The following is a 21,922-nucleotide window of genomic DNA, read 5'->3' as shown; positions in this document are numbered from 1 at the left end:
TTGAATTTCTGTTTAGTAAACTTTACTGAGACAAGCCTGGGACATATTAGGTGCTCAATAAATACAGAATGAGTAGATAAATGTGTACTCATGGAGTTCAAAGATTAATCATTTTAATGCACATCAGTCTTGGATATTAAGGTAGATTTGGGAGACATACTATGGCAGAAGACAGTGCTAAAGGCTTACAGCTGTCACACAGAGGTAGATTTAAGGAAGGGATCTTCCACACATTACCTGGGCAAGTCTCTGAACTTTCTCGAACCTCATTCTCATTTATAAAAATGGAAATATTAATATATGAGTCATGGGGCACTGTGGGGTATAAGTGAAATGTTATCTGTGAATGGCTTGGGCAGTCCGTGGCTTGTACTCACTGCCAGATGAAACATAGCAAAACTATGATAATTATTACTCGAGTATTCCAGGTGCTAAAAAGAAAAAGAAAAACCTCACATCCTCTGAGAGGGCTGTTGAATACAATTAGAAAGAGGTGGGTGATGTTGAGGGAAGATTTTGTGGTTATGGTTCCATAAAAAATTGAGATATATTACTTTTCTTATGAAAAGAGGTAGGGCTCCAATTATTTTTTTCCTTCAGAAATAACTGAGCTTAAGTAGAATATTTTTCTTTCATTTAGAAACCTCTTCTAATACTGAGGAGGAATTTTAAGTTAATTTGCATATTCAAAAAGGCATGTTTAAACACATGCTATTTATATCTTCTAAATGATTGAAAATGACCAGGCAGCCCCTTACTAGATTAGATAAGGATGTATGTGATCTGTTAAGTTTCTGAGTGACAATTGCAAAAGGAGGTTTATTGCTGGCTATGCAGTTGGACTGATCCTTCCACAAAAAGAAGCTGATACAGTTTATTTTCAATCAGGTCACACACATCCAAAAATCATGTAAAGGTTAAGAGCATTTACAAGGTAATTAGACTTTATGTATTTTATTTCCTCTAATTCAGAAGGATAAGTAATTAGATTACAGTTTTCAAGGAGCAAAGCGCAACTGCAGCATTGTGGGGCTGGGGCTGGAGGTGGGGAGTTTGGTTTGGGGCGGGGTGAATGATTCTAGAGGGAAGCACAGAACCTTTTGTGACTTCAAAGCACTTTGTCAAAGCTTGAAATGAGCATTTATGAAATAAGGAAGTGACTATTGAAATTCAATTAGTGGGAGCTTTGCAAATGGACCAATCCTAATAATTATGTTAAATCAATTTCCTTGCTTTGTCACAAAAAGGTTAATATACTTTATATTAGGACAGGGTCAATTGAAAGTAATTATGTACTATTAGATTTGGAAGATCCACTCACTCTTCTAGTACCCAGTGAATTTCTAAGTTGTTACTGTATCAGTATATTCAACTAATGTTAACTGATAGTGAATTTATATATGCCCAATTTAGCTTTTTCTTTGGCATTATGCTTTATAGTCAAAGTTGGAAAAGTATTAAACTGGTATGTTATGTGTTTCTAATTTTTAAAAAAGTTTAGTGATTTTAATACTTTTCCCAGTGAGATAACTCAATGTTTATTTATTTAGCAAATCATTTTTTCTATTTTCTCTCAACCCTTCACCTCCATTCCCCCAAATTCACTCTATCCTCACCACTAACTTAAAATTTCTGACTCATAAAATTTTCCTAAGCAAATGCAATGACCTTTTTCTTTTTATTCTTGTTAAAAAATAATTTAATTTTTGATTTCTCTTGCTGATTTTGACATTAAATCCCTACTTTTTCAATCTTCATTAGCGAATATCTCTGGGAAGATCCTTGAAATGCCAATGGTCTATTATGGATTCAAATTAAATTCAATGTATATGACATTATTTGAAATTGACCTTTTCTAGACATTTAAGAATTAGGACTGCATATGATCACAAACATTCTAATGCTTTTACTATTGTTTGCTTTCTTTTTTTTTCTAAAAATACATACTCTGACATTTGGATAAAAATCAGTATTATTCAGTGCTAAATTGTAGAGCTATGAGTGTATTAATTTAGGTTGAAGGAAGTGGTGAAGTCCAGTGATTTGAAGAAACTTAATTGATTTTTCTTCCCCAACCCCAGGTGAAACATCTGAGGAGGCTGATGCTGAGATGCCCAAAATTTATGAGCCAGTTGAATCTTTTGATCAACTGAAGGAACGTTTGAATATGTTCCTGCAGCTCTATAACGAGAGCATCCGTGGTGCTGGCATGGATTTGGTGTTCTTTGCAGATGCGATGGTCCACTTAGTCAAGGTCAGTGGCCACGCCTGGTAGCACCTCCCAAAATGACAGACACTTACTTGCCTTTACACCAGAATTTTTTCCCTCCTCTTTCATTTTCTTCTTCTAGGAGAAAATTCAGTTTAAAAATAAACCCAATGCTATATTCCAATTTAATTTCTGAACTGAATGCAACATGTCACACCTATAGGTTTAAAATCAGAGCAGGTGTACTTCAGATGTGTGATAAGATAATTTTATTCACTGTTGCTATACTGCTTCCAGCTCAGTGTTTTCACTACATAGAATGAATGTGGTTGACATCTGAGTTCAAAGCACAGGCACAAAGTCTGCTTATATTTTGCATAATGCAAAGGATAACTATAAAAAATAGGGCATTCGTTTTGAGGACATTATGCTAAGTGAAATAAACCAGTCACAAAACCACAAATCCTGTATGATTCCACTTATATGAGGTCCCTAGAGTAGTCAATTCATAGAGACAGAAAGAATGGTGGTTGCTGGGGGCTGAGGGGAGGTGAATGAGGAGCGTTTAATGGTACAGTTTTATTTTTGCAAGATGAAGAGTCCTGGAGATGGATGGTGGTGATGGCTGCACAACAGTGTGGATGTACTTAACGACACTGGACTAGACCCTTAAAAATGGTTAAGATGGTAAACTTTATGTTGTGTGTATTTTACCACAATTAGACATAATATTTAAAAATAGTGCATAAACAGTTGATTTTGAGCTGGGATGAAAATTCTGTTACAATGAACTCCACCAGGAAAGTACAGTTGCCTTTCTACTTTGTCGTATGAGTCGTTACAATTTCCAATCACTGTAATGATTGACCCGCAAAGGTTAGAAGTAAAATATCTTATTTACTTGATAACGTACATGACCGAATTTATTGATGGTGGGAGATAATGCCATTTAAAATTCGTCGTTGATATTCTCACTTTATTGATGTCAATTATTTTTTCAGACTACATCCTTTTAATTAGAAAGAAGACAATTTGAGTCTGTCTCCCATTACTTAGGCTTAACCATGAGGAACAACCTCATAGTCACAAGTTGTCACCTCTAATAATTACAAAATCTTAGAACCGGAGAGGGTTTTAGAGGTTACTTAGTCAACTCTCCCTCTGAAAATTGAGGAGGCCGGACTAAGTCAGGGAGAAGGAGGAAAACAGAGAGTGTGTTCTGGGGTTGGATGTCCCCAGCATGAGGACACTTAGCTTGGAAACTGAATTCTCAGAATCTGAGATATCTACTGAATTATGAGCGCAAATGTTCTTCCAAAGCCAAATATAAATAACATTTTGAAATTAGCTCCTAATTTATAGTTGACTAAAAGTCAAAAGGAAGAATGGAGATAACTATCATATTTAATGATTAAAAGGAAGAAGACAAAAAGAATAACATTTTCTAAATAAATAATATCAAAGGCAACTTCATGACTAGGTGTCTATGGAGACAAAATCTGATTGGCTTGGGATTCCATATCAGCTTAAATTGAAATGAGGCTATTTATGTTCGTCTTGTGCTTGAGGATGTTCCCTAGAACTGTCTTTTTTTCTGGGTTTTGCAGCACAGATGATGCATTTCTTCCCTTTGGGTATGACATTCAAGGCATGTGTGCCTCAGTACAGGTCCTTGACTGTGTTTTCCCTCACTCTCAGCCTCTAGTGTGCCTGATCTGGGATTGGCCAAAGAATCCGTGATTGGAGTTTCTGAGCTAAAATGCTACATTCCTCACTGCTTTCTAGGCCAACCCTCTCTTCTATACTCTTGCTTTCTGTGTACGGTTACATCCAAACTCTGTCATGTGGGTGTGAGCCTTGAAATATGTGACCTAGTTATAAGACATGATAGAAGCCAAGAGACAGGATTGAAGATGAAAACTGCAGCAAAACAGGATGTGATCTGAAACCAAGTGTGTTTCTTAGTTCCTTTCTTAATCAAAATAACAATTTTCTTTTAAAACCAAGAATATCTCTGCGATATCTCTTTTGCCTCTTTGGTTAAAGTTCAAATCATGGTGTGTATTGTTTTTCATGATCTAGTCCTTGCCTACCACTCTACCCCTTGTGGGTGGTGCTCTGCTTAGGGTGTAATCCAGAAAAATCAACTGCTTGTGCTTAAACACATCCTGATCCCAGAGCACCTCATCAATGCTGCATTCCCAGCAGGTGTTGTGTTGTATAGAATTCATCTGTTTGTATTTGTCTTCTCTGCCAGACTGTAAGCTCTGTGAGGGCAGGCACCCACTTTATTCCCCTTCATATTCACAGGATGGAGTATTGCTGAGACAGGCACACTTGTGATGCTTGATAAATAGGTTTAGAATTTAACCAAGTCCCCAGTATGGCCCTAAACAACGCTTTGCACCTTATTTCCTGATACTTCCATACCTGGTACTGAAGTTTCCATCCCTATGAGGACACCTCAGGCCTTTTGCTGATTCTGAGACTTTGTGCATCCCATTCCCTCTTCTTAAAATTTAGCCCACTGCCTGCCCAGTGTGCCATTTTCTTTGCATCATAAACTTCTAGTTATCGTTCAAGATCTAGATCAAATTCCAGCTCCACACCTAAGACTCGCCTTCACAAGCAGTGTTGTTTCCTTTGCGTTCTTTCCTCCAGTTGCCATCATTCTTATCCACCCCAGCATTCACCATGGGGCATTATTGCATGTTTCTATTAATAGGTCTCTCAGGATGTGAGCACCTGTAAGGCAGGTTGGGCATTATTAAGTTTTAAAATATTTGCTAAAGAAATTTAAAAATGAGTATCTCTATGTTACAATCTATAGATAATAGGACAAGATAGTCCCATTTGAAGTTCTCGCTTGAGTGTGTTTTCTCTTATAGTTTCTGTTTTTAACTAGATTATGAGTTTTTTGAGTCTGCTTTTAAAGTCTTCTATTTGTTTGTTTATGATCATTTGTCAAATATATTTTAAGGGTTTTTCATGTGCTAGAAACTGGGAATGGAAAATTTTAGTTTAAGACCTAAGCCCAGTTGCAGGAAAAGGTGTTGGGATGAAAGTTCCTCATACTTGATTAACAACAATTATTTAAAACCCTAATATAATCACCAGCATCAACTAAAGGAAATGGTTATGAAAAAAGTGATATATTTTGAAAAAGTTAACCAAGAAACAACACAGACGATTCTAGGATGGCCTGCAGTAGCTTCTTACTTGTCTTATCTATCTATGCCTCTTAAAGTAACACCAGGGAAAGAATATGAATAGACACTGGCAAAATCCTAAGAATTCTTGCCAGTACCACTCCTCCCGTGCCTACAGCAACTTAGGAGAGCATCACATGGAGAGGATGAGTAGGAGGCTGGAAGAGCAGCGCGTATCACCTACCAATCTTACCAGGATTGGTGGACCAGGTTCTTAGGGCCACAACAAAAAAATGGTCTCCGTTTCCAAGGGCTCACACTAAATTTGGGGATATAATCCGAAAGCAATGGTAGTCCCAATAGGAATAGGGTATAGCCCCTGCCAGTGGAGGGAATCCTAAAAAAGGATGTTTAACCAAACCTTGTCAGAATGCAGAGCCCAGGTTGTGCCAGAAGGCTTCCGCCAGTAACAGAGAAGTGATCCCTTCTCAGCCCCCATATAGCTTTCTATCATTAGTTTAGAGAAAAGCTGGCATTACAGCAAAACTGCAGGCTCAAACTGCAGTTAGGAGGGAAAGACAGTCATCATATAAGGTGAAAAATGCATCCAAGAGAATTCTACAGTGGATCCCCTTTAGGTGGGGTTGGAGATCTGATGGTGAAAGTAGTTTATCAAATACAAGTAAAGCCAAAGAATCATGGACTTTTACCACAAATATGACTTGGAATGGTCTGGGGCTACTGACTGGCATAGAGTGGACTTCTGGTCTACCCATAATCGCTTAGTAGATACCTTAGGTATCACTGTCTTTGCCAAATAATAAGGAGAGTGTTTATGCTTATTTTCTTCTTTTTAAATTCCATCATCTATGCCATATTTTGGAAATTTTCTTGCCTTCTATTTAAACTATGTTAGTTTTCAAATGCAGAGGATACTCTAATTAACCGTGTGTTCTGTATTCCAAGGATACACACTGTTTTGAAATTTCTGTTCTTTTTCCTATCCTACTGAAGTAGATTGGCAAACTAAAAGGAAACCTCAAAGTCCCCTTTATTTCTCTCCTTGAAAACCCAGAGCAAGCCAGAGTCTGGGCTGTCTGATGACTTTTCTCTACTGGTCTCCTCCTATCCTAGTTTCCTAAAGGCATACGCCCCGCTCCCCACCCTGTCCAATACTTCTTAAACATTGTTATATTTCAGAAATGCCTTCATTAGTCCAACCAGTATATCTTTCTATTCTGATCCTAAGACATGTACAGCTTCCAAAATGCTTATACAGGCATACCGTATTTTCTTGCCCTTTGCTTTAATGCACTTAGCAAATATGCAGTTTTTTACAAATGAAGGTTTGTGGCTACCCTGTGTCAAGCAAGTCTATTGGTGCCATTTTTCCAACATTTGCACGCTTTGTTTCGCTGTGTCATGTTTTGGTAATTCTCACAATACTTCAAACCCTCTACCAGCAAAAAGATTATCACTCACTGAAGGCTCAGATGATGGTTAGCATTTTTTAGCAATAAAGTCTTTTTCAATTAAGGTATGTACATTGTTTTTTTAGACATAATGCTATTGCAAAATTAATAGTATAGTGTAAACATAACTTTATGTGTACTGGGAAACCAAAAACTTGCTTTATTGCAATATTTGTTTTATTATGATGGTATGGAACTGAACCTGCAATATCTCCTAGGTATGCCTGTGTTGAATAAATAGGAAAAAAGTGGAATATTTGCACATTAAGTGATACATGCTTTTTCTGTTCCATATTCTAGATCTCACGTGTCATTCGTACTCCCCGGGGAAATGCCCTCTTGGTCGGGGTGGGTGGATCGGGAAAGCAGAGCCTGACCAAGTTGGCTTCATTCATTGCTGGCTACACTTCCTTCCAGATCATTCTGACAAGGTAACACGCTTTCACTTTAATTAACCTGAAATGGATTTTGATAAATGGTTCTCAGAAGCCACTTGGAGTTAAGAATGCATTTTTCTTATACATAAGGGAATCATAATCGTTTTTCTTCTTGAATGTTGACTTATCATCCTCCCCTTTCAACCTCTGTCATAGACCATGAAAATTTCACATGAATGATTTGCTTTGGAAACATTTTAGCCTCTCATTTCAGTGACCAGGTGCCTCTCTGTTTTCATGTTATGCTTGATATGAGTGTTGTGTATATTCCTTTTAGTGCATTTCAGAAGAAATTTGTCCCTACTAAATGTTAATTCAGGTTTCAAGAATGTTATTAAACTGGAAAAACAGATGAAAAGTGTATGCTGATTTACTCATTCATACATTTAAAAATATTCATTGAACACCAACTGTGTGTCAGGCACTGACTCAGTGCTGAGATACACGGTAAGCAAGATAAACCTGTCCTGTGTCATCACGGAATTTACAGCAATTCAATGGGGACAGTTGAGCAACTCACTCAATAAGATGTGATACGTAGGTGCTCTCTCTGATAAGGAAATAAATGCAGACCAGACCAGAGTCTGTTGAAACATGAGGGAAGGACTCCTAATCTTGTCTAAGGGATGGTCAGAAAAGGCTTCCTGGAGAAAGAGATGTTTCAGCTGAGACATGAATATGAGTAAGAATTATCTCAGAGAAGAGAAACAGTAAAGAATGTTCCAGGCAAAAGGATCAGCACATGTGAAGTTACGTTTGAGGGCCTGGAAGCAGTTAAATATGGCTGGTATATAGCATAAGGTGGGAAGTGGGAAAGGAAGAGACATGGAGGTCTTTGAAGGTATCATAAGGAATTTGGACTTCATCCTAGAGCAGTGGGAAACCATTAATGCGTCACCCCTAGGGGAGGCATGTCACATCTGCATGTAGAGAAGGTGGACGGAAGGAGGTAAGCTGGAAGGGTTATAAGGCTATCTCAGGGATCTCAGCAACAGACGGTGGTGTCCCGAGTGGTGGAGGTGAGAGAGGAGAAGAGAGGGAAGATTCAAGAGATCCTTAGGAAGCTGGAGCTTTTGGACTTGGTACATCCTGGTTCTGGCTTGGGAAGCTGGATAGTTGGCACTGCTACTCATCAGGGTAGGAAACCCCAGAAGAGTTGTCCTCGGACATGTGTGTGCAGTGCGGGGAGAATTAGGAAGTGGAAAGGGAACATGTAGAGAGGCTAAACAGAACTTCAGGATCAACCAAGATAAGGCGAGAAGCAAGAGGCCAGTTTGGGAAGTTTATTTGGGCTGAATATTATTAGAAGTTAATTTCTAGGTGTGAGAGTCTTGCCTGTTGGGCATTGACTAAGCGTTGGCTTGGAGCTGTAGGGCAAAACATGCTATTGATCTATCTCACTGATGGAGGGCCATAGCTACCTGCTGGGACAAAGGTTGGAAATGATTAAACATTGGGTTTGGAGATCCGGATACTCAAGTTGTTGTTGTTACACCTTTTATTTGGTCTAAATTACTGGATTCTGCTTGGAGAATCAATCTAAAACGTTACTGTGTCTTTCAAGTACTGAAACAGAGAGAAATAATTTCAGTTGCCTTGTGTATAATTCTTCTAGTTTGTGGATAGAAGCAATGTTAGATAAAAGATAACCTGTACAGGAAGGGGATTGAACTCTGAGATTTTTGTTCTTAACGTTTTGTATAAAACCTTATAGTTTTCAAAGCACTTTTACATGCACAGGCTAATTGGATCTTCAGAAGAACTTTGTGGCTTTGTGGGTTAGCAGGACATATCACAGCTGAGGTTCAGAGAGGCTATGATTTGCCTGAAGTCCCAGATAAAGCTGGGAATTAACCACAAGATTTCTGGTTTCTGGTCTGCCATGACTTTCACTACACCATGCTGCCTCAGAAACAATACCTTACGAATCCTCTCTTTGTGAATAAATTGGTTCCTCTGCAGATCATATTGGGACTGCTCCAGTACTGATGAAAAGGAGGGTCAGGGCCTTCTCTGGCTTCTCATAACCTTCCAGAGACGATCCTACTGCCTTAGCCTTTGCATAGCCACATGGCCAAGGCTCAGGAAGCAAGAGCCTCTCCTTTGGCAAGCACAGACATTTGTTAGATGACTCAGGTCATATTATTTGAGGCAGGGGGTTCCTTGAGATTCAGGGGACTGGACTGAAAGTTTTCCGCATATCACAAGAAGCTGGGGAGAGCTATTTTCCTTTGTCCTGTCCCTCCCTCCCCACCCCCCTTCCTTCCTTCTTTCCTTCCTTCCTTCCTTCCTTCCTCCCTCCCTCCCTCCTTCCCTCCCTCCCTCCCTCCCTCCCTCCCTCCATCCCTCCCTCCCTCTCTCTATTCTTTCTCTCTCTCTTTCAGGGGACTGTGTCTTTGAAAATTTTTTCTGGTATCTCAGATCTCACTTTTCTAGCAGTCTTCTTGAAATATTGATGCATGGTAGTGGTATTTCTGGTTCTAGGGTTTAGGTTTTAAATGTTAAAAAAGCAGAGTATAGAAGTTAAATATTTGGTAGCTTTTTAAAAATCAGAAGGCCATTTGCTCTTGTGCTCTGAACTCTGAGTTTATTTAATGACACAAAATTCAAATAATAATTTAATGAGTCTGAGTCTCCAGGACTGGAATATTTTAATTTTTACTTTTGGCAGTAATGGGCTACTCTATATTGTCTAACATTTCATGATTGCAAGTTGACTTCCACTAAGTGATTGCTTTGGATGTGAGAGATTTAGAGTGGGATATTTAATAATGTTTCCAACGATTCTACTACAGTGCAATGATTGCTCAGAAAACTCTTTCAAGTGACGTCCAAAGGTGCAATGAAAATAGTTGTGTTGGGAATGAGGAGGGTGCAGTTTACAGTAGGGCATCTCCCTCACCCCATATAATGAAGGCTTGAAATGCTTTAGTTTAGTTTAGTTCAATTTATGAGGTATCTTCTAAAATATCAATTGCAGATGGGTGCTTAGTAAATATTAGAATTTGACATTTCCCTTACCTTTACCAACAAATATTTTCAAAATGAAACATGTATATACATTCTGATGGCATTATGGTGTGGTTAAAAATTATACTTTTGCTTCAGGTTGAGTTTTCACTCTAGATGTTTTTTATGTGTAAAAATATAATGTTTTATAAAATGTGGAGTTTTAAAAATTATTTTAATTTTTGCAAGTAAATATAATGAACAAGTAACATTTACATACAATAAAATACCTATCTGATGGCACAATATCAGCATTTTTTGGTTAAACAAATGGCATAAAGCATTGTTATAAGGGTCTTTCCTTCCCATTAACATATTTTAGCTGATGACACGATGACAATATTTCTTTAGATCCTACAACACATCAAATCTGATGGAAGACCTGAAGATTTTGTATAGAACAGCTGGTCAGCAAGGCAAAGGAATCACTTTTATTTTCACGGACAATGAGATTAAAGATGAATCGTTTTTGGAATATATGAATAATGTTTTATCATCGGGTGAGGTAGGAGCTCATTTATTTTTGATGTGTTTTGCCTCTTCAGATTCCCTCCAATGTTAGAGCTCTCTGTATTTCCTTCCGTTAAAGTACTGAATAAGTGCTACTATTGGGATTAGGTGATCGGTATGAAGAATGGGTTTTTCTGTTGGGTTTTTGAAGAATAAAACTCCCAATCAAAATGTGGAGCTATGCATTGAAGATGTTACCGAAAGCTTCAAGTGAGAAATGGAAAAACGGAAGCAGAAGGTTGCAAGGAAAGCTGGTTGGATTTTTGATATGTCCATTTACCCCCTTAACGGGCTATGACTTTCCAGCTAGTAATAGAATCATTTGTGTATTTTAAAACACGGTGTATCTCATCTTGAGGACTTTCGTTGATTTTCTAAAGGTGAGTTTAAGGACACAAATGAAGGAAAGAGATTATACGTATTGAGCTATATATTTTGATCTGTTTTCATATGCCTGTATTGAATTTGAATGTCTGCACTTTTCTCGAAGGTCTCCAACCTATTTGCTCGCGAAGAAATTGATGAAATTAATAGTGATCTCATATCAGTCATGAAAATAGAGTACCCCAGGCGCCCTCCTACGAATGAGAACCTGTATGACTACTTCATGGGCCGCGTCCGACAGCACCTTCACATCGTGCTCTGCTTTTCGCCAGTGGGGGAGGGATTTCGAAATCGAGCTCTGAAGTTTCCTGCCCTTATTTCAGGATGCACTATTGACTGGTTCAGCCGATGGCCTAAGGATGCCTTAGTTGCTGGTTAGTGTGGTGGAAATTTTTGTATCAGAGTTTCTGGTTTACTCTGTGTGTGTGTGTGTGTGTGTGTGTATGTATTTACTCTGTGTGTGTGTGTGTGTGTGTGTGTGTATGTATTTACTCTGTGTGTGTGTGTGTGTGTGTGTGTGTGTATGTATTTACATTCTGCGCTCTTTGCTGTCTCTCTACTGGATTGAGCCAAAAGGCACTTTGTCCAAGGTTTGAGGATTTTTGCAAGACTGTGCTCTTTCTCCTTTGGCAGCAATTTTCTTCCCAGAGCGTGATTATCAGCGAATGCTATCTTCAGTCTGTGCCCCCTTGGGTTAATTTACAATGAATGATTCTAGCGTTTTCACTGTGGTTGAAAGCTTTGTCTCAGTTGGTCCCCAGGCAGGTTCTGGGACGTCACAGGAGGACCCCGAGGTTTTAATCTCTTTTGGGTTCTTTTTTAAGTGGGTTGGCCAACCTCAGAGTAGTTTAAGCCCAGTATCTCTTGGACGTTTCCTTCTTGTGGCTGCAGTGCTGGAAATCGAAGAGGAAAATGTTATCAGCCATCCTCTGATGGCTTCTGTGCCTGAAAAAGGATGTTAAACAGAGACTTTTATGACTGGAGCCCTTGCTGCTTCTGCTTCTGTCTAATCTTCCATCCTGTGGAACATTAATGTTTCTCTTATTCTATACGTGAAATTGAACACGAAAGTTGTATAGGAGATGTTAGAGATCATCCCTTAAGTTTATGGTTTTTTCAGCTTTTGGTGAGAAATTATCTGCAGTTGTTTTAAAAGAGAGAGATAGTTAGGTCTCACCTCTGACCTATTGTAGCAGAACTTCAGAAGAGCCCTGATTCAGGGCAGTAGTTTTCAAACTTTTTGTCTGATTATTGTGTCGTAATAATAATTAAGAAGAGTCTTGTTTTCCAGTAAAACATGACAGGTAGCCCTAATAGATAAAACAGTGAAAAGTAGAGGAGAGGAAGGACTCTGAAGCCTCACCCTTTCACGGTGCTGCCAGCTGCTACTCCCACATCTGCCCCTCCGGCTATGTGGTACCCAGTGGGAGAACGACTGATTAACCGTCTCCTGCCCTTTATAGATGGAGAACTGGGAACAGTGGAGCTGAAGTAGTTATCAGAGGTGCAAGAAGCCAATAGCTATAGCCAGTGTGTGTGTGTATATATCTATACACATATATGTATAGTATATATATATTCTCAGCACACTACTCTTGATAATAATGGTTTTTCTGATCTGTGTCTTTTAAACACAAAATATTTTAATATATTTGAAGTACAAATGTACAGTGTTGTCTCTTATAAGATTTGAGAAAACACCCATGATTTAAAATTTTGTCCTGTTAAAATATGAATACAACTAAGGGTAAAACTTTAAAATTCCTTGAAGTAAGATATAAATGCAGAGCACAAAACCACAGTAGTTAAGAGCTATTTTAAGTTTACTGTGAACTGTGATAATTAGTACGCAAGTGGTTTGTAGAATATCATGTAAGGTATTATTATTAATAATAAAAATAATTTCAGGTGACAAACACTGTAATATACTATAATTAGGATGACTTAATTTAAATAACGGAGCCCTTCCTGGCAAGTCTTTATTTCAATTGTCCCTTCTGTTACAAGATAAAAGGTTGCTCCTTTGTTGATTTCTCACAAATCTTCCCCATTCTTTTAAATCTCATTGCATCAACCCAAGCCAAGATTACATGGAGGGCAGGGAAACTTTCATTTCTGTGTCATCAGTTCCTAGCAAGTGTCCTGACTTTCATGCATGCATCTATTTTTTCGTTTATTTAGAATATAATTATTGAGCTTCATACGCCATTTATGGAGCCAGGCATATTGGAGGGCAAGGCAGACTCATTTCTTTGCTCCAGATCCTCTTCCATGGCAAGCTCATCCACAGGCTCCTGTGTAATATGCCCCATCAATTTTTATCTCTGGTCTCGTCTGTCCTCTGGTTTGAAATCTGTGCACTCAACTGCCTGCTTGATACGTTCTTGTAGATGTTTCATAGGCTCCTTAAACTCAGAATGTCTAAAACTGAATTGGTTCAGCTCTGGTCACTCTCTCCCAGGAAGTCCCACGATTGTCCATGAAACTTGGCAACAGAAAGCTCTTTGTCTTTAACACCTTTCTTTTCTTCAACTCTCAAGTCTGCTCCATCACTAAGTCATGTCAACTTTGTCTCCTAAATATTGGTGGAATCTATCCAACTCTTTCCCTTTCACTGGCATCCTAGGCCAAGCTATCATTGTAACTCACCTGGAAAACCCAAATAGCTTTCTAATGATCCCTCCTCCTCTTTCACCTGTCTCTCATCCATCTCACGCTGCCGACAGAACAGTGAGAAAAACTGTTCATAAACTCAGTCACGTTGCTTTCTATTTAAAACCTTCCACCGCTCTTAGAAAAAAGCAGTCTCTAGCTTGGCCTTCAAGGCTGGGAAGAGCTGACCCCACCTACCTCCTCAGCCTTACCTGAGGTCACTTTTTCCTCCTGATCTGTTCTCCTTGATTCTTGAATGTGGCCTTTTTCTTCCCATGCAATGCCCTCCTCCTCCCATTCTCCCTGAGCCCTCCTCCCTCTGTCTGGATACTCCTGGCTCAGCTAAATGTCACTTCCTCAGGGAAAACTTCCCCTGTTCCCACCCCCTCCCAACACCCTCAGAGCCACTTCCCCTGTTATATATTTCACAGCACTCTGTGCTTTTGCTTCCTGGGACTAACCACAGTTTGCAATTTAAGTACCTAGTTGTATGATTTGATTAATGCTTATCTGTCCTGCTAAACTAAAACTCCATGGGCTCAAGGACTACATATCTTTGTCCACAATTTCAGCAGCTACCAGTATTCAACACCTACAGTGTTCAACCAATGGATCAGACTGTCAAAATTCATCATCCTTCAATAATATGGCCCTAACTTACTAGCAGTCTTCTCTAATCCAACACAAACCTTCTCTTGTTTTTTTTTCAGATATACATCTTTTGTTTGATTTCTCAGCATCCTTTAATCATCTTTATTCTTCCACACATCGTCCCCCTTATCAAGAATCTTCTCTCTCATCTTTGTTTATCTAAGTTCCAAAGCTTAATCAAGACCCATCAGATCCTTCACTCTTCCTTTGTTCACTTAGGAATATTTTTTCCCCCTTTTCTTGAACCTCCTATATCTTTAGCACTTAAACTTTATATAATGCACCTGGGCATTTCAATCTTTTCAAACCTTTTGATAACCAGTGAGCTTTTGTGACTATGCCTCCAATCTAGTCTACTAAATATTTAGAGCCAGTATACTACATGAATATATAGTACTGTGATAGTCACAGTAGTGGATAAAATAATTATAAGACGTGAGACATACCTCCTTTCTTTTATAAATATAAAATCTTGTTGGGAAAACCAGCATCTACACTTAATACCAACCTGCCTTATGTTATTTTGAAAGAATACCATCTGTAGGTATTTGAAGTACTTCAATACATTTAGGGATTTAAGTGTTATATATTCTTTTTAGAAAATTAGCAGGAAGGTTTCTAGAAAAACCATTTAAATCGCTTGTATGATCCTGATTCTGAATTAAATTATTATCCCCAGTCACATCAATGAGAAAATATATCATTTTTAGCATATTTCAGTTATATTATAATAAATATTTTCTATAAAAGTATTAAATTATTGTGTATTTTTCTAATTTATTTATTTATTCCTTAAGATATACTTTATTTTAATTTTTTAAAACCACTTTATTGAGGTATGGATGACATAAAAAGATCTGTGCATATTTAATATATACACTTGACAAGTTTGGACATAAGTATACACCTGTGAAACTATAACCTATGCCATAAACATATCCATTATTACCTCCAAAAGATTCCTCCTCACTTGAATGATGAAGATGATAATGATTGTTTTGTGATAAGAACACTTAATGTAAGATCTACGCTCTTAGCAAAATTTTTTAACTATACAATACAGTATGGGTAACTATAGGCACTATGGCATACAAGAAGGTCTATAGGACTTATTCATATGTATAACTGAAACTTTGTATCTTTTGACTAATACCTCCCCATTTCCTCCTCCTAGCCCTTGGCAACCACCAGTCTACTCTCTGCTTCTATGATTTGATTATTTTAGATTCCTCATGTGAGTGACATCATGTATTATTTGTTCTTGTTGTCTGGCTTATATCACTTAGCATAATGCCCTCCAGGTTCATCCATGTTTTTGCAAATGGCAGAATTTCCTTCTTTTTTTTAAGGGTGAATAATATTCCATTGTATGTAAATGCCACATTTTCTTTATCCATTCATCCGTGGATGGACACTTGAGCTGTTTCCAGGTCTTGTTTATTGTGAATAATGCTGCAGTGAACATGGGACTGCAGATATCTCTTCAGGATCTTGATTTCAATTTCTTTGGATATATACCCAGAAGTGGGATTGCTGGATCATATGATAGTTCTATTTTTGACTTTTTGAGAAACCTCTTACTGTTTTCCGTAGTGGCTGTACCAATTTACATTTCCACCAGTAGTGTACAAGGGTTCTCATTTCTCTACATCCTGGCCAACACTTGTTATCTTTTTTTTTCCTGATGATAGACATCCTAACAGGTATGAGGTGATATCTTATTGTGGTTTTGTTTTTTTTATTATTTTTATTTTTTATTGAAGTAGAGTTGATTTACAATGTTGTGCTGGTTTCAGGTGTACAACAAAGTGATTCAGTTATATATATATATATATATATGTATATATTCTTTTTCAAATTCTTTTCCCATATAGGTTATTACAAAATGTTGGGAATAGTTCCCTGTGCCATATAGTAGGTCATTGTTGTTTATCTATTTTATATATAGCAGTGTGTATATGTTAATCCCAAATTCCTAATTTTTCCCTACCCCCCACCTTTCCCCTTTGGTAACCATAAGTTTGTTTCCTATGTTTATGAGTCTGTTTCTGTTTTGTAAATAAGTTCATTTGTATCATTTTTTTTTAGATTCCACATATAAGTGATATCATATATTTGTCTTTCTCTGTCTGACTTACTTCACTTAGTATGATAATACCTAGGTCCATTCGTGTTGCTGCAAATAGTATTATTTCATTCTTTTTTATGGCTGAGTAGTATTCCATTGTATATATTACCACATCTTCTTTATCCATTCATCTGTCGATGGACATTTAGGTTGCTTCCATATCTTGGTTATTGTAAATATTACTGCAGTGAACATTGAGGTGTATGTATCTTTTCAAATTATGGTTTTCTCTGGATATATGCCCAGGAGTGGGATTGCAGGATCATCTGGTAGTGCTATTTTTAGTATTTTAAGGAACCGCCATACTGTTCTCCATAGTGGCTGTACCAATTTACATTCCCACCAACAGTGTAAGAGGGTTTCCTTTTCTCCACACCCTCTCCAGCACTTATTATTTGTAGACTTTTTGATGATGGCTATTCTGACCGGTGTGAAGTGATACCTCACTGTAGTTTTGGTTTGCATTTCTCTAATAACTAGTGATGTTGAGCATCTTTTCATACCTTTTGGCCAACTGTATGTCTTCTTTGGAGAAATGTCTATTTAGATCTTTTGCCCATTTTTCAATTGGGTTGTTTGGTTTTTTGATATTGAGCTGTATGAGCTCTTTGTTTATTTTGGAGATTAATCCCTTGTTGGTTGCATCATTTGCAAATATTTTGTCCCATTCTGTAGGCTGCCTTTTCATTTTGTTTATGGTTTCCTTTGCTGTGCAATAGCTTTTAAGTTTATGTCCCATTTTTTTAGTTTATTTTTTATTTCCATTAATCTAGGAGATGGATCCAAAAAGATATTGCTGTGATTTATGTCAAACAGTATCCTCTGTACTATGTTTTCCTCTAGGAGTTTCTCATTGTGGTTTTGATTTGCATTTCCCTGATGATTAGTGATGTTGAGCATCTTTTCATATACCTGTTGGTATTTATATTCGTATATCTTCTTTGGAAAAATATCTGTTTAGTTCCTTTGCTCATTTTAATCAGGTTGCTTGTTTTTTGCTATTGAGTTGTAAGAGTTCCATATATATATATAAATATATATAAAAAATATAAATATATATAAAAAATATATATATTTAACCCTTTATTAGGTTTGCAAATATTGTCTCCCATTGCATAAGTTGCCTGTTCATTTATTGATTGTTTTTTGCTGTACATAAGCTTTTTAGTTTGTAATCCCACTCATCTATTTTTGCTTTTGTTGCCTGTGCCTTAGGTGTCACATCCAAAAAATCGTTACCAAGACCAATGTTAAGAAGCTTTTCCTCTACATTTTCTTCTAAGACTTTTATGGTTCAGGTCTTATGTTTAAGTGTTTAATCCATTTTGAGTGAGTTGATTTTTGTGTATGATGTAGGATAAGGGTCCAATTTCATTCTCTTGCATATGGATATCCAGTTTTCACCATTTATTGAAGACGCTATCTTTTCACCATTGTGTATTCTTGGCACCCTTGTTGAAGATCATCTGACTGTACGTGTGTGGGTTTATTTCTGGGCTCTCTATTCTGTTCCATTGGTCTACATGTCTGTGTTTATGCTAGTACCATGTTGTTTTAATTTTTGTAGGTTTGTTATATATTTTGAATTCAGGAAGTGATTCTGATTTGTCCTTGCTCAAAATTGGGAGTCTTCTGTGGTTCCATATGAATTTTAGCATTTTTATTTTCTATTTCTGTATAAAATGCCTTTGGAATTTTGATAAGGGTTGTATTAAATCTGTAAATTACTTTGGGTAGTATAGACATTTTAACAATATTAATTCTTCCAACCTGTGAACGTATGATGTCTTTCTATATGTTTATATCTACTGTAATTTTTTTATTAGTGTTTTATAGTTTTCAGTACAAGTCTTTCACACCATTGGTTGAGTTTATGTCTAAGTATTTTATTTTATTTTTTGATGCTCTTGTAAATGGTACTATTTTCTTAATTTTGGGTAGTTTATTCTTATTGTTTAGAGCATTTTTCTAATTTAAAGATACTCAGAAAAAGCCAAGTGTCCTCCTCTTTATTCCACACATACCATAAATACTAGATTTTGTAGTAATTATATTGCTTCTGAAAAAAAGTGAGATTTTTATATGTATGAATTTAAATGGACTGAATCTCTAGATGAAACATTTAAAGAAATATACGCTTTATTTTATTTCATAAAATTCTTGTCCTTCCCACCATTTAGTAATCTCCGTTTTGGCAAATCTTTGTTTTTATCTTTAAATGGAGTTGTTTTGAATTGCTTCTAAGTGTCTGTATTATCTTTATTCTGGTGATATTGTATTTCTTAATGAAACACTGTGATTCCAAAGTCACTACTAAATCTATTAAATTCATTTAGATTTCTCCAAGGTAAAGATAATTAATAATGTTCTACTAGACTCTGTTTTAAATCAGCACATTATTATTAAAATAGGCCATCCTTATTTGTAACTAACGTTTCAACAAAATCAATAGCATATATATGGCATATATTTCTTTTCAAAGAAGGCCATTTTAGTTATGTAAATAAACTGGCCCTCTTTGAAAATTATTACTTGATTTATACTATACAAGATTTTGGCCTTATGAGTTAGTCACCACTGCTTCTGCAACTGCTCACAACTAATGGTGTATCATAAAGAGAAATGAGGCAACTGCACACAATAACCACTCGGAAAGTAATACCAACCACGTAGTTCCCACTGTTTCCCAGAAAAACTAGCATATTTTATTTATGAAGCACATTAATCAGAAGATATTTTTGAACTTTGGGCTTCAATGAAAAAATGTTTGTTAACAGTCTAAAAACTCTATATAGTTTTGTTGTATTTGAATTTCTAAATCAAGGTGCTGTAGGCATTGGAGTTCATCATCTTGGGCTTTGACTTGCAATTCTCCTACCTACAGGCAAACTTCATTTTCCTTGTCTATAAAATATACATAGTGATATCCATCACTTAAGGATATCCTAAGGATTAATTAATAAAGTTTTGTGATTTAGGATCTGCCAGGATTAGATATGCTTGCCTTCTGAATGTAGCAATTAAGAATCTGTTTGGCTGTAAGAGAAAACCAGAGCAGCAGTGGCATAAACAAGTAGGTTTATTTTTTTTTGTCGTTTTCCTGCTACGAAGAAAGCGCACAGATGTGCAGCCTAGAACAAAGCCAGTGGGGACCTTGCTCCTATCTTGCTGTCATCCTTAGGTTGTGCCTCTTGTTCTTATAGGCACAAGAGGGCTGCTGCATCTCAAGGCTTTGTGTCTGTTGGTGTCTCATGAAGCTTTACCTTTTATGTCAGGACAGGATTCTTCCCCAGGGACTTTTGTCTGCATCTCTTTGGCCAGAACTGAGTCACTCCCAGCTACATGAGGGTTTGGAGAATCAAAGACTTTTAGTTGGGCAGATTGTTACTCTGAGCAAAATCAAGATTCTTTTAGTAACAAAGAGAGGGTGTGGCTAATGGATAGGCAACTAATGTGCCCTTCTCACTTTATTACTTCAGTTCTTTTAATCCAAATGAAGTGGGAATTTGAGGGCACCAAAATTCAGGGACTGAGGCCATTGTACTCCCTTCTATCCCACACATCCATCACCTTATTCTACATCAAGTGAAGTGAACAAACAATACCAGGATATAACCTACACCAACCTCAGACATCAGCCTAAAGTTGGGCCCCAAAACTGGCATTGCTGCCTTGGTGATTGGATATTGAAGATGACTAAAGGGTTTTCCACGGCCTTTTGTCTGAGTCTCAGCAGGCTTGGGTAACCCTAAGAGGAACTGGTCCTTTTTTTAACCTTTCCTGCATTAGAGATTGTGGGTCTATGGAAAAATATACTTAGAATCCATTCCATTTTTTTTTTCTTTGACTTTTTGGAGACACAAAAAGACAACTTGCTAAATGAAGAAAAAAGTCACCATTATTGATACTGTCTGTTCATGTAAGGATAAAAATCATTACATGGTAAATACAAGAAAGTTTTCAGAAAGTGGGGATGTCCCTGAGAATATCCCATAATGCCAGGTAAAGCACTTGATATCATGCCTGGCACATAGTAAATATTGCTGCCATTGTGGTTAAAACCTACAAACAATTTGTCATAGGCAAGAATAGTTCGTATGTTTCCAATAGCCAGACTTAAACTTCCTAGAATTTAAATTGTTCTTTATAGTGGTTGCTTAACTCATATGAAAAAATGACTTCTGAGTGTCTTAATTTATTGCCTTTCATTGTCTACAGTAAACTATATTTGTAACCAAGCTGATAAATTGTCTCTATTATTTACATAGATGTAAATACTGCCCCACAATTACATCATTAAGAACTTAATTTAGTGATCAGTTACTAACAGTGAGAAGATACCATTTTTTAATTTCTCTGCTAGCTATCACCTGATAGGTTTGTTCACTCCATTCCTTCTCTTTCTCTCCCTCCTTATTGGCCATGTTTGTATTTGCAGCTCTTATGCACATTTTTCAATACTTTTAGCACTTTTAAAGGAAATCCGTAGGCCATTTTCTTCTAAGATGAATAAAGATGGTTGTGACAATTTTTAACTGGGTTATGTATAACCCTTGTAAATTCCTTGGGATGGAGACCAAGTTTCATAGTGGTGGGTGCTTAGCACACACTCTACGTATATGTGATGATGGATTAGCTCTGACTTTATGGGCTATTCTTATAATAAGAAATGCTGTCTTAGAATTGGTCCCATGTTTGGCACTGTTGGGAAGATAAAGGTCTACAACAGAAGATTTTTACTCATACATTTTTAAAGGATACCATAAATTAGAATTGACTACAGATGGCCAGCTGCCACATTTAAGAATAAGATGGCCAAGGCTTAAAAAAATTTAGTGATGAACATTCCACATGCCAAATGCAATCAGAGCCTGGGGGAATTAAGGTTATGGCAGGTTCTGAGTTAAAAATAATAATAAATGGGGTTGTTAAATATGAATACCAGGTGGGCACTGATTTCTGAGTTATTTGTACCATTTTTGTCCTTATGTAAACCATAAAACAGTCTGGCTGCTGACCAGAACCTGCAGCTGTGTAGAAGAGACTTCTTTGTACATGTACCAGAAAACAAAGAATTATGATAGGCTTAAAGTCTGTTATAGTTTTGTACATGAAAGGGAAAATAAAATTGTTGATGTCATAGGCCTGGGGCCAAAAATGCTGACATATATCTACCTAGCTGGGGCTATAAAAATGGCATGCATTCCTAAGAATTGTCTTAAGTTTTTAAAAATATCCAGTTAACTTTTTTTTTACTTTTCGGCCATGCTGCATGGCATGTGGGATCTTAGTTCCCCGACCAGGGATCAAACCCGTGCCCC

The 21,922-nt window shown here is 37.1% G+C and overlaps 1 protein-coding gene across 1 annotated transcript in view; it reads left to right on the top strand.

Annotated features, from left to right (window-relative positions):
• Window positions 1-21,922, top strand: part of DNAH5 (dynein axonemal heavy chain 5) — a 259,490-nt gene that overhangs the window by 169,996 nt on the left and 67,572 nt on the right. Inside the window, exons 52-55 of the mRNA XM_061189135.1 lie at window positions 2,082-2,254; window positions 7,131-7,261; window positions 10,628-10,781; window positions 11,277-11,544. Coding sequence (XP_061045118.1) covers window positions 2,082-2,254; window positions 7,131-7,261; window positions 10,628-10,781; window positions 11,277-11,544 — 726 coding nt within the window. The remainder of the gene's footprint in view (window positions 1-2,081; window positions 2,255-7,130; window positions 7,262-10,627; window positions 10,782-11,276; window positions 11,545-21,922) is intronic.

The sequence above is a fragment of the Eubalaena glacialis genome, chromosome 4 (assembly GCF_028564815.1).
Source record: "Eubalaena glacialis isolate mEubGla1 chromosome 4, mEubGla1.1.hap2.+ XY, whole genome shotgun sequence".
In the NCBI taxonomy this organism is placed as follows: domain Eukaryota; kingdom Metazoa; phylum Chordata; class Mammalia; order Artiodactyla; family Balaenidae; genus Eubalaena; species Eubalaena glacialis.
The sequence above is the reverse complement of the archived record's forward strand: the minus strand, read 5'-3'. Positions and strand labels throughout refer to the sequence as shown.